General features: G+C 40.0%; 1 protein-coding gene across 1 annotated transcript in view; it reads right to left on the reverse strand.

Moving 5' to 3' along the window:
- Positions 1 to 2,329: 2,329 nt before the first annotated feature.
- LOC136858696 (SET and MYND domain-containing protein 4) overlaps positions 2,330 to 14,287 on the reverse strand; it is a 73,224-nt gene continuing 61,266 nt past the window's right edge. The window contains exon 5 of the mRNA XM_067138431.2: positions 2,330 to 3,508. Within this exon, the coding sequence (XP_066994532.2) occupies positions 3,059 to 3,508 (450 nt within the window). The 3' untranslated portion in view covers positions 2,330 to 3,058. The remainder of the gene's footprint in view (positions 3,509 to 14,287) is intronic.

Below are 14,287 nucleotides of genomic sequence, written 5' to 3' on the forward strand. Positions count from 1 at the left end.
TCATGCCAGAAGTATTTCTGCTGACGTATTTCAGTTCTTTGGAACAAACAACATAGCGGACTGTGCTATTTGGCGTCTCTTCATAATAATCCCATGTCCACGACTTACGTTGCGTTTCGGACATCGTTTGAAAGGTATCGCGTACAATTATACCAATTACACATTGCACAGTCGTATGCCGAAGTATCTGATTATACCGCGAATACTCTGTAATATTGTAAGGTATTCTTTCCTTCGTCACCCTTATGTCGGTGCATACAAGCACTAGTCAAATGAGTATTAAATGTCGGGTCTGATACATATAGTGATAACGGTGGAGGACGTACAGTAGCCACTTAGCCTACTCATTCGTGTACTTACCGCTGTACACAATTCCAGTAGGTGTATCCTTTATAATAGACCTCCGTAGTAGAGCTGGGAACGGAGGAGTTGCTCGTATGACTGCAATCGGTAATGCGAGTGCAGCGCTCCCTCCGGTATTCTCTGGTAATAAACTGTTGCTTGGAAACCAATCGGTGTTTTCGGTGGGCGAGCGGAGGACGGAGGAACAGTACTAAATGTGTACTGCTTTGCATCCCTCTTTGGTGCCTGCGCTAGTCTCGAGAAATCACGAGACCCCGTCTCAGACTGCCCATCGCTACCTTCAGGGATGTTGTGTGTTCTTACGTGCCGGATCATGCCAGAAGTATTTCTGCTGACGTATTTTACTTCTTTTGAACAACCAACACAGCGGGCTATGCTATGTGGCATCTCTTTAAACCAACCGACATCCACGACTTACATTGCATTTCGGACACCGTCCTCAGGTTGTCGCGTACAATTACACATTGCACCGTCATATGCCGAAGTACTTAATTATGACGCAAATACTTTATAACATATTAAGGCATTATTTCCTCGGTCACCAAAATATTGGTAAACACAAGCAGTAGTAGTATGATATTGAATGTAGGGTCTGATAACGATGTACACCTGGCAAACTCAGGCATGAAACCAAAAACAAGAATAATAGTTAACACCACCTTTCCAATACTTATCTTTCCTTATATTTAGGATATAAACATTACAACAGGCGTTGTAAGATGGGACATGTTCCGCTTAACTGTCGTGGCTAAGAGAAAAATGTTCAAACATTCTGATTGACTGACTAGTAGCAATGATATCCTAATGATTTTAATTATTTCACTACCAGCTCCGTATTGTACTTTCTGTTTTTAACCTCTGTTTCAACACGATTGTATGTTTTTCTCTTAGCCATGTTGTAACACTCTATGTTTCCTTCACACTAGTTTTAAGCCTTTTTGATTTCTAAAAGTAAATGTTGATTCTTACGGTGCCATATATTTTAAGGACACTAGGTTCGAGGCCCTGACCTAACTTTAGGCTAGGATTTATTTCGGCTGATGATGCTTACGACAGTTAAGCGAAACATGTCCCATCTTACAAGGCCTGTTGTCATGCTTATATCCTAAATATTAGGAAAGATAAGTGTTGGAAAGGTGGTGTTAACTATTATTCTTGTTTTAAGTTTCATAACTGAAGTCCAATACGGTCTACAATGAGATTTATTACTTGTAATAAACTCAGGCATTGTAGATTGCACGTTTCACTCATGCTTAATGGTGGTTGCATATGCATCAAGACGCATTTTGCCTTGTCTCGAGTTCGAATAATGCATGTTTCTAGTATCCAGGTAGGTGTACCTACAGAAACCGTCAGTTTCTATTCTTAGCCTATACATTTGTGTACTTACCGCTGCATACAAAGGCAGAATGCCTATCCTTTATCATTATGTTATACTGCGTCAAAATAGACATCGGTAGAAATGAAAGAAATGAACGCCCTAGTCGTTTGTCAACACGTATTTACGGAATGGAGAAGGCGCGTGGTTTGCTATTCACATACTTGGCATAAACAACATTCAGTTCCGTCTACCTGTAGGCCTAGGAAACGCGATCGCCACGTAATGCGGGGACAACGCTTTCGAGATCTCTCGAAATTTCTCGCGAGAAATAGTGCCTGCGCTAGTCTCGAGAAATCTCGAGAGCTCGTCTCAGACTGCCCATTTTGTTTAAAAAAGGAAATACAACAAAATCCCTCTATAACCCAAAGGGTGATAATATTAGCTCAAGAATGTGAAGGTCTATCAAAATGGTGAGGATCTTACAAAATTGGGATTGGAAGACAACAAGAGTTAATCAGTGGAGTTCAGAAACGTAAGATGAAAAGGAGAAGCCTGGCTCAAGAATGGGGAAGAGCTTAATGACCACACTGCTCTCTGAGATGATAGGAATTCCATGATAGGGAATAAGAAATAAACAAGAAAAAGGTAGAAATTTTATTAGTTTTTAAAAAACAGGTGAAGATAACAAAAATAGGCATGGAAAATCTTCTGAAAACCGAATGTGAGATACAGACTGCCTTGTTCTCTAACCTACTATACAACAAGCTACAAGGTCTACTGTAGCAATACAAAATTTGAAACTTTTAAAAACCTTTATAGGACAAGGCAGTTTAAGAAGATTGCAATGAGTAAGACTAGTTGTTTACCCGGTTGTGTCATGAAAAGGACCAAGACACGTTTTGAGGTTCTCCTTTCAAAAATCCATAACATATATGCTGCAATTAAGATTTTGGTGAGATTTTTTCAAAAATGTTTAGATTTTTTTTTTTTTTTTTTTTTACAGAAAATGCAAAATGGATTTCAGGGAGGAGGAAGATCTTCTGGCTCAAGAATTTGTGGGAATGGTTTGAACTTGATTCCAAGTCTCTGTTTTGAACGGTAGCCTTGAAATTAAAGATTACAATGATGACTGCCAAGCTCCGATGCAGAGACAGCACATGAAGAAGATACCTCAGTCTACAGTACCCTATATACCTCTCAGGTACTAATGGTTTCTTCTGTTTTGTCAAAGACCTTCACAGATAATTTTCCATGCCTGGTACAAGAATACTTCCATGGATGGAATTACGAGATTCAATTCACATCTGCAACATTCCATTTACATCTGCAACACTGGACAGAGACAGAAGGACGGTAGCTATACTGCCATGCACGTTAAGAAACATAATAATTACCAGTTGTAAAGAAACATTCTTTCAGAGCCTCCTGACAGTCGTTATACTCAATCCATGGTCTCTGTACTCTGCTCTCCAGAAGTTCTAGATGTTTTCTTAACTCACTATCAACACCATCTCTATTACCAGAAAACAGTTTACTCAAGTTTTTATGAAACTGTTCAGAAGATGACTTGATCTCCTTTTCAATTTCGTTTATGTCATTTTCAGTTTTACAATGGTGACAAACAATGTGTCTAGGTGTAGTCCCAAGCACATGCCCGCAATGTGAGCACTTAAACCCAGATATAACGCAAGGCAGATTGACATAGAGAGGCCAGTCAGATGTACAAGCTTCACATCGACATCTGAAGAAATATTGGGCTTCCAGATTAGTAAGCCGATCTTCTCGAGTATGTACAGCATAATGATATCCATAGTTATCCAGAATCTGAAATTAAAACACCACTGAATGTATTAATGTTGAAGTACAGGCGTTCTTCAGTAACACATCCTAAACCCTCTTCCAAAAAATATGTACAGTGGAACCTCGTTAAGAAGTTTCTGCAGGGGACAAGGAAAGAGAATGTGTTAAGCGAGAAAACGTACTAATGAATATACGAATTAAAACTATCCAACAGGGATATGGAAACACTAGATACGATATTTCCCGATATGAGGGCATGTTACGTCATTTATCCCTGGGTACAGTGAAAACTATAGGCCTATCTACCATTTATAAAGATGAGAGGAAAGAATTAAAAGGTGTGAAAAAATGAGAGAAGAAATATGAAAACCTTTCCTGCTGGGGATTATAAAGTAACAAGTACCGGTACACTGAAAGGTGTGAAAAACACCTGACAACAAATATGAAAACATGTGCACAGGGGCTAACAAAAATATCAAAATATTACTGCAGATCACACTTTTTCTAAAACAAACGTTAGTAGGATCATTTTATTTCAGAGCAGAGGGTTATTATACTTATTATACATTATTTTCGGGTCACACTCCGAGACGATGAATTGGGGGTTACACTTGAACATGTGCAACTGCGAAGTATGGCTTTGACCGCCATTTTGAATCGAAAAAACTTTGACCAACTTGAGTGGTCAAGTAGAAACTCAAAGGTGTGAGTTTCAATATTCGTGACTTCTGCACATTTATGCCAGGCCAGTTTCGGACAATTTTAATTTTGTCTTCATTATTAAGGAATTTTCCATTTTCCATATCCATAACTACACTATCACAAGACAAGCATGCACCACGCTAGACAATTCCACATGATTATGTTCCTGATCCAGATATTTTTTTTTTTTTTTTTTTAATGCTATTTGTTCAGGGAATCGACCTATAGAAATCTTTTGCCCCTACTTGCACCATGTGATATGAACCTGCATGTAATTGGAATGGAGGAAGTGTAGAGTGTTGAATGTGAGGAAAGGAATGTTAAGGATGACACAAACACCCAGTCCCCAGGCCAGCGATATTATGGTAATCATATACTATTAAAAAACCCTGACCCAGCTGGGAATCGAACCCAGGGCCGCCGGATGACAGACGGACGCATTGCCCCCTACACTGCAGGGCTGGACTGATCCAGATATACCCTAATGTATCATGCGACAAATATTAGCTACACTTCACTGTACCAATCAACACAAAATGCATTTCTACCTTCTGAATGGAATGCGAAGTACAAGTACAAACTGGCTCACTCTGCTGTTCAACAATCTTGCTGCTAACCAACAAACAAAACTGAACATTCCTGTAACTAACGGCTTGCTCCCCAAAAGTGCAACTTATCCTTTGAAGTTCAGGAAGGCCTTTCCCCGTAATCACGCAACTGTGGCGACGGCTCTGACCCGAGTTGAAAATCAAGTTTTTTACAGAAAGGATGACAAATACAGTAACATTTTCAGGTCTAGAAAATGTGACTGTACTAAACAGTAATAGCAAAAATTCATGATGCAATAAGTGAGGTATTTTTTATAGATTTAATATGATGAGAATCAGGACTTTGAATTTACGATGTGCTAAGCATGAAAACGTGTTAATGAGGAAGGCACTAATGAGGTTTCATTGCAGTTATTTTTTGTTTCTTTGTAAATAAATAAATAAATAAATAAATAAATAAATAAATAAATAAATAAATAAATAAATAATTCCTTCAGGCTAGCAACCCGTCGGAAGGACATTTGACTGCTTTCAAGTCTTGCAAAAAGTAAAATGCAAGACCGTAACGGGTCACATGGCCCAATACTTGGAAGGAAGATGATGATGAATAAATAAATAAATAAATAAATAAATAAATAAATAAATAAATAAATAAATAAATAAATAAATAAATAAACTACAGTCGAACCTTGATATCTCGAACTTCCATTACTCAAATTTTCTCTATCTCAATGTAACTTCAATTTCCTGGCCTGGGTATTCTTGGATCTTACATTCATATTATTGTCATCAGTAGTTATTATTAACAGAGTCCTAGGTTAAGACTAGTTAAGTGTAAGAAAGAGAGTACACCCCTAACTTTGCCAAAAATAAATAAAACATATTATTATTACAGACAGTCAAATGCAAATTATAATGTTTTTCAACAATAACAGTTGTTGCAAAAAACAGAAGTAGCAACAGATTTTTCCCCAAGGTGTTCACGAAGGTATTGTTTCATGTTCCTCCACTGTATGTAATGTGTCTTCAACGAGATGCTATAATAAGTGTTGTATTTACTCTCTATTACCCAAAATTCGATTATAGTAATTTCCCGATTTCTTTAAGCAAACGTTTCTACTTCTACTACTACTACTACTACTACTACTACTACTACTAGCTTTACGTACCACTAACTACTCTTTTACGGTTTTCGGAGATGCTGAGGTGCTGGAATTTAGTCCCACAGGAGTTCTTTTACGTGCCGGTAAATCTACCAATACGAGGCTGATGTATTTCAGCACCTTCAAATACCACCGGATTGAGCCACGATCAAACCTGCCAAGTTGGGGTCAGAAGGCCAGCGCCTCAACCGTCTGAGCCACTCAGCCCGGCATACAACATCTAAGGTTTGTGTATTATTAATTTCTTAATGTACTAGACTACAGAAAGTCCTCCCTGCTGACCTCGGTATGTTTATATCTGTAAACCCCTAGTGTGTTGATCATAGGCAGTTGAAGCTGCATGAGCCCTCTCCTGTATAAGATTTAAATGCAGTGGGTATTCTTCAATACTAAATACAGACAGTCGAATGTAAATTATAATGTTTTTCAACAATAACTGTTGTTGTAAAAAACAGAAGAAACCAACAATTTTTCCCGAGGTATTCACGAAGGTATGTATCATGTTCCTCTACTGTATGTAATGTGTCTTCAATGAGTTGCTATAATGAGTGTTGTAATTAAAATCTTAAAATACTTTGAGTGCACTTTTATAACGGTTAAATAATACTGTATCAACTCGTAGATACATGTGATTAGGTTATACATGCTCAAAACCAAGAATTCTCTGTACCTCAAAATTTTGATAACTCAAAATAATATTTAGCTCCCAAGGTGATTCAAGATTATATCAAGATTCGACTGTAACTATAACAACTACAACCCTGTGACATACCTGTAAAAGAGAAACCACATTATTAAACAAAGAATTAAAAAAACTCACTATTAAACACAATGAAAGTTACTGTTAAGGTAGCCAGCTGGCTTCAACCCAAGAACAGAGCAATAACTGCTTGCACTTCTTGTTAAACCAACAAGGAGTGTATGTACTACTGAGCACTCTACTAAGATAAGTTATAACTTTCAAATATTAAAGGATTATAAACAGAACTTAAGCATAAATATGTCTACATTTCCACACTATTTTTAACAATTTATAATAATTTAGAAATGGTTCATGTTTGTGGGTTACTGTAGTCACGTCCTAGTTCGTGAACCATGGGCAACGGCTGAGTGGCCTAGTAAGTGGTCCTGAGAGTCGGGATACCAGTTGCTATGGAATGGGAGTGGGCATCTCGGACATATTCTGAGTCGTGGCCCTCCTTGTGCTCAGGCGGCTAGGACTACACAATTCACCGGTGGTCCATAACCCGTTAGAGGAGAGATCCTCACTTGGACTATGTGCAAGTAGGGCAGCATCCTGCTTCATGAATTTACCGAGCTCAGAACACTTTAAGCAAGCCTCGGACCTATGGGAGTAATGGAGTCCCACTCCCATTTGACAGGCGAGGGACTCCTTGGAAACAACTTGGCGAACGAAATGGAATTCGATGGGGAGCTATCAATATTAATGGGGCTTATGGAAGAAAGAAGGTAGAACTTGCTGAGTCAGCAAAGAGGATGCATCTAGATGTGCTAGGAGTAAATGATATTCGGGTAAGGGGAGAAAAGGAGGAAGAGATAGGAGATTATAAAGTGTACTTGACGGGTGTTAGAAAGGGAAGGGCAGAGTCTGGGGTAGGGCTCTTTATCAGGAATACCATTGCACGCAACATAGTTTCTGTTAGGCACGTAAGTGAGCGAATGATGTGGGTAGATTTGTCAGTGGGAGGAATTAGGACAAGAATTGTGTCCGTGTATTCACCATGTGAGGGTGCAGATGAGGATGAAGTTGACAAGTTTTATGAAGCATTGACTGACATCGTGGTCAAGGTCAACAGCAAGGATAGAATAGTGCTAATGGGCGATTTCAATGCGAGAGTTGGGAATAGAACTGAAGGATACGAAAGGGTGATTGGTAAATGTGGGGAAGATACGGAAGCTAATGGGAATGGGAAGCGTTTGCTGGACTTCTGTGCTAGTATGAGTTTAGCTGTTACGAATACATTCTTCAAGCATAAGGCTATTCACCGCTACACATGGGAGGCTAGGGGTACCAGATCCATAATAGACTATATCTTAACGGACTTTGAATTCAGGAAATCTTTTAGGAATGTACGAGTTTTTCGGGGATTTTTCGATGATACAGACCATTATCTGATCTGTAGTGAACTAAGTATCTCTAGGCCTAGGGTAGAGAAAGTGAAATCTGTCTGCAAACGAATAAGGGTAGAAAATCTCCAGGACGAGGAAATTAGACAGAAGTACATGGATATGATTAGTGAGAAGTTTTGAACAGTAGACAGTAAGCAGGTTCAGGATATAGAAAGTGAATGGGTGGCATACAGGGATGCTGTAGTAGAAACAGCAAGGGAATGCCTAGGAACAACTGTGTGTAAAGATGGGAAAAGGCGAACATCTTGGTGGAATGATGAAGTGAGAGCAGCCTGTAAACGTAAAAAAAAGGCTTATCAGAAATGGCTCCAAACAAGGGCCGAGGCAGACAGGGATTTGTACGTAGATGAAAGAAACAGAGCGAAACAAATAGTTGTTGAATCCAAAAAGAAGTCATGGGAAGATTTTGGTAATAACCTGGAAAGGCTAGGTCAAGCAGCAGGGAAACCTTTCTGGACAGTAATAAAGAATCTTAGGAAGGGAGGGAAAAAGGAAATGAATAGTGTTTTGAGTAATTCAGGTGAACTCATAACAGATCCCAGGGAATCACTGGAGAGGTGGAGGGAATATTTTGAACATCTTCTCAATGTAAAAGGAAATCATCATGGTGGTGTTGCAAACAGTCAAGCTCATGGGAAGGAGGAAAATGATGTTGGTGAAATTATGCTTGAGGAAGTGGAAAGGATAGCAAATAAACTCCATTGTAATAAGGCAGCAGGAATAGATGAAATTAGACCTGAAATGGTGAAGTATAGTGGGAAGGCAGGGATGAAATGGCTTCATAGAGTAGTCAAATTAGCGTGGAGTGTTGGTATGGTACCTTCAGATTGGACAAAAGCAGTAATTGCACCTATCTATAAGCAAGGGAACAGGAAGGATTGCAACAACTATCGAGGTATCTCATTGATTAGTATACCAGGCAAAGTATTCACAGGCATCTTGGAAGGGAGGGTGCGATCAGTCGTTGAGAGGAAGTTGGATGAAAACCAGTGTGGTTTCAGACCACAGAGAGGCTGTCAGAATCAGATTTTCGGTATGCGCCAGGTAATTGAAAAATGCTACGAGAGGAATAGGCAGTTGTGTTTATGTTTCGTAGATCTAGAGAAAGCATATGACAGGGTACCGAGGGAAAAGATGTTCGCTATACTGGGGGACTATGGAATTAAAGGTAGATTATTAAAATTAATCAAAGGCATTTATGTTGACAATTGGGCTTCAGTGAGAATTGATGGTAGAATGAGTTCTTGGTTCAGGGTACTTACAGGAGTTAGACAAGGCTGTAATCTTTCACCTTTGCTGTTTGTAGTTTACATGGATCATATGCTGAAAGGTATAAAATGGCAGGGAGGGATTCAGTTAGGTGGAAATGTAGTAAGCAGCCTGGCCTATGCTGACGACTTGGTCTTAATGGCAGACTGTGCCAAAAGCCTGCAGTCTAACATCTTGGAACTTGAAAATAGGTGCAATGAGTATGGTATGAAAATTAGCCTCTCGAAGACTAAATTGATGTCAGTAGGTAAGAAATCCAACAGAATTGAATGTCAGATTGGTGATACAAAGCTAGAACAGGTCGATAATTTCAAGTATTTAGGTTGTGTGTTTTCCCAGGATGGTAATATAGTAAGTGAGATTGAATCAAGGTGTAGTAAAGCTAATGCAGTGAGCTCGCAGTTGCGATCAGCAGTATTCTGTAAGAAGGAAGTCAGCTCCCAGACGAAACTATCTTTACATCGGTCTGTTTTCAGACCAACTTTGCTTTATGGGAGCGAAAGCTGGGTGGACTCAGGATATCTTATTCATAAGTTAGAAGTAACATACATGAAAGTAGCAAGAATGATTGCTGGTACAAACAGGTGGGAACAATGGCAGGAGGGTACTCGGAATGAGGAGATAAAGGCTAATTTAGGAATGAACTCGATGGATGAAGCTGTACGCATAAACCGGCTTCGGTGGTGGGGTCATGTGAGGCGAATGGAGGAGGATAGGTTACCTAGGAGAATAATGGACTCTGTTGTGGAGGGTAAGAGAAGTAGAGGGAGACCAAGACGACGATGGTTAGACTCGGTTTCTAACAATTTAAAGATAAGAGGTATAGAACTAAATGAGGCCACAACACTAGTTGCAAATCGAGGATTGTGGCGACATTTAGTAAATTCTCAGAGGCTTGCAGACTGAACGCTGAAAGGCATAACAGTCTATAATGATAATGTATGTAATGTATGTATGTATGTATGTATGTAATAATTTAGAAAAAGTGTGATTTGGTAGAATATGATAATGTTCTTTCAAGGATGAAACATATAATTCTTTGTTTAATAGTGTTTTTTTTTTTAAATTTTTTGATCAATAATGTGCTTTTTTCACAGTAATGTTATAGGATTGTAGTTTATATTTAGTTTTAACAGACTAGAGAACTTAGTTACATGGGCTGCCACAAGACAAAGTATAATAAGACTTTTTTTTAATCTGACATGAGACTTCTCAAGCAGAAAGAAAAAGAAAAATCGATGAAACATTTTTCAGTAATCAAAATATTATAGCTTAAAATGTATTATATATACAAGAATTGTTTGCATATTACTTTAAAGTAGAAGGATGAATGGACAAGACACGACCACGGTAGCTGACCTAATGCGCATGACGTCACCACAAGATGACCACCAAATTAAGATGTTCTTGGCAGTCGAAAGTCTCTTACCACGCACTGTAGTTTGGCATGTAGATGTCGTGCAGAGGCAAGTGTGGTATCATTTGATTTACCTCAGCGATATCTATCAGAAAACCCCAGAAAAACTAAGATGTGGTTGAAATTAAAAAAACATATTGAAGCTTTTGTAACTGAAAATTTACAAATTTTGGGATACTTCATAAAAATATCCAAATAAAATAAGACTAATAAAAGCGGACAAAAACATACTTAAATGCATGTGTGAAGAAACTACAGTTCTATTACAATAACCTGCGTGGTCTGACAACTACCAGCATGTGGCGCCGAGCAAAGATGTGGGAGCGCTATTTTGCCACAGATTCCAGCTGATGTTTCTACAGTCACAATCCCTCTCGCTCTGTGCTAGGCACTGTTGAAAATAACATCCATGTTCATGACAGCATTTGTTGGAGATTCATAGTAAAGGACTCATACACACTCTATCGGGGAATATGTGTACTTGAATCTGTAATATCTTTGTACTGGATTGTGGAAAGTAATAATTTTTTAAAATACCAACCATAACGAAGTGAAGTAATTCAGTATTTTATTTACAAGTGATATCCCCAACATTTATGGTGCCAAAATAACCCATCTGTTCAAGTTACGATACGTTTCATCACAAACTTTCCAGATTTGGAGAACTTTCACACAAAGTAATCACGGATCTCCTGTAAAGGGAATGTTTCATCACGCCACACGATGCAGAATCAGGATAAGTAGAACAATTGTTTCTTCTGAGATATAATTAACTGAATCACTAACATAGCATGCTATATGGGGATTATACAGCATTATTGTATTGGTGTAGCTATTATTTCTGCATGTTTCTAGAATATCGTTATTTCTAAAACGACTCCACGTCAGTTTGTGTGACTAGTGCTGCCACCTACTGGAAATAAGGCGGACTATTACCGACCAGTTACCTGCTGTCATGAAAAGAAAGCACTGCCTGCAGCACGTTCATCCCTCCTCCTCCTCAGCTGTCATAAATCATTTTCACCATATCTTGCTCGTCTGTCACACCTTCAGCGATGTCTATACAAGACCTGTCCCTTCTGAAAAGGAAGCGAAGTACTCTGAGAGCAAATTTAACGTGCTTTGTCAATATTTTAAAAGACAAAACAAATACACCAGACTATGACGAAATAGAATATATTCGTGATAGACTTCAGAACACTTTGCAATTATTAGTTTCCTCAGGCGATCTTGTACACGACCAGTTACCCGACACAGATTATGAAACAGATGTACAGGCACGTGAAAACTACGTCGACAGTGCAACAAGAGCTATACACAATGCCAACAAAATTCTTACACGGAAACCAGCAGAGACAAATGCATCAACTTCCATTCCCAGTTCTAGCCATTATGTTCCACCCCCTGTTGTTCCAGAAGTTAAACTCCTGACAATACACATCGAGCCATTCTCAGGTGACATCGAGTCCTGGTCTCGTTTCTGGGAACAGTTCGAGACAGCAGTTGACAAGAACACCACGATTTCAGACATTAGCAAGCACGTGTTATTACGAGGTTATCTATGAGGGGAACCCAAGCAACTCGTCGATGGTATAGCACTTAGTTCAGAAACGTACGCCCAGAATAAGACTCTACTTACTGAACGTTATGGCGACAAGGATAAAATAATTCAGGCTCATCTCAACTACCTGGAGAATTTACCACCCACCTTATCAGAGAACCCTGATGACCTCAACATGACATACCTGGAGTGCCACCGTACAGTTCAAACCCTCGAGCCGCTCAGCGAAGACATTAATGTTTACGAACGCGTGATTGCCCCAAAGATTTTACAAGCTTTTCCAGCGGCAATCTGCACACGTTGGCTACTTCATGCAAAGTGCAACAAAATCTCCGAAGGTCATACAATGTCTTTGATAGAATTTCTTCGTGAGGAGGTAGAAGTAGCCCTTAGCACTCAGAAACTAAGGGGAGAGGCCAGCATCGCACTTCCATCACTTTATCCACCTACAGCAGCTTCTCTCCAAGTCAGTACTAGACCACAAAAGTTTAGGAGGGAGCAGAACAAGCCCGCAATAACACCATTCTGTGCCTTCTGTGAAAGCAAGGGTCACTGGGCACAGGGATGCACACAAGTAGTCCTACCCCAAGCTAGGGTGGAGAAGCTGAAACTCTCCAAAAGATGCTTTCTCTGCCTCAATCGAGGTCACAACGTCCAGAACTGCAACAAGAATGGAAGAGTGTCATGTTCTAAATGCAAACAATTTCACCACGTATCCATCTGCAACCAGAGCCAGTCCCAGTCAACTTCTGTCGGAAAGATTGAAATTGGGCCACCCAGTTTTTCATTTCTGCAGACAGCCCGTGTTCAGATACAAGGACCAACAGGGTCACACAAGATCACACGATGCCTCCTAGACGCTGGAAGTCAATCAAGTTTTATTGCCAAGTCATTATTGGACACTCTACAACTACCAGTAATATGTACTAGAGACCTAGCAGTCACAGCCTTCGAAACAACTAGCATTAGCTTTCAGCCACGTCGACTCACCCAATTTGAAATGATCGGATTTTCGACAAAAACCGCCGTCACTATCACAGCTTTCGAAAGTGAACACTTATTCATCTCACCCAGCAGTCACTCTTCACCACAGCAATCTGACACTCGCTGATCCAAAAACCAACGACGCCGATGACTTGCCGATTGAAATCCTTATTGGTGCAGACAATTATTGGAAAGTCGTGAAACTAGATCCTCCACAGCCCATCACACCCTCCTTAGTCCTACTTCCAACAATCTTCGGTTGAGTCCTCACAGGCAACTGTTCTGGTACCACTGTCAATCATGTCATGATGAACCACGTCTCCGTCAACAATGACGAGATATCTGACGACTCCATGCAACGTTTTTGGGACCTAGGGACAATTGGCATTCGAGAGACGAAACACAGACAGTTAGACGACACGGATGCTGCTATTCTTCAACAGTTCCACGACAATTACCGCATCCATGACAGACAAAGAGTCGTGACCCTTCCTCGCAAACGGGATACAGTCTTATCCGATAATTTTGCAACAATCGAGGCAAGGTTTCGAATACTACAGAGACGGCTACATCAAGACGAAACTTTCAAGAACATTTTGGACTACGTGCTTCGAGAGCAAGTGGAAATATATTTTATCTGCCACACCATGCCGTCAAGAAGGAGAAACGAGATGCCACTAAATGGAGAATAGTGTACGACGCTTCCTCTCACAAACCAGGTTTCCCATCCCTCAACGATGCCCTCCACATGGGTCCAAATCTCCTACCCGAAATTTTTGCCACCCTTTCAAGGTTTTGATTGCATCGGAAGGCCATCGCATGTGACAGTACCCAGGCATTTCTCCAGCTATCTCTCGACAAAAACGATAGAGATCTCACCCGATTTCTTTGGTACCGCATCGACACTACTACAAACGGAACCTACACGACAACAGAGGTCGTCGTAATGTACCGATTCACCCACCTACCCTTTGGCCTCATCTGTAGCCCGTTCCTCCTCTCAGCTAC

The sequence above is a fragment of the Anabrus simplex genome, chromosome 1, assembly GCF_040414725.1.
Source record: "Anabrus simplex isolate iqAnaSimp1 chromosome 1, ASM4041472v1, whole genome shotgun sequence".
Lineage (NCBI taxonomy): Eukaryota > Metazoa > Arthropoda > Insecta > Orthoptera > Tettigoniidae > Anabrus > Anabrus simplex.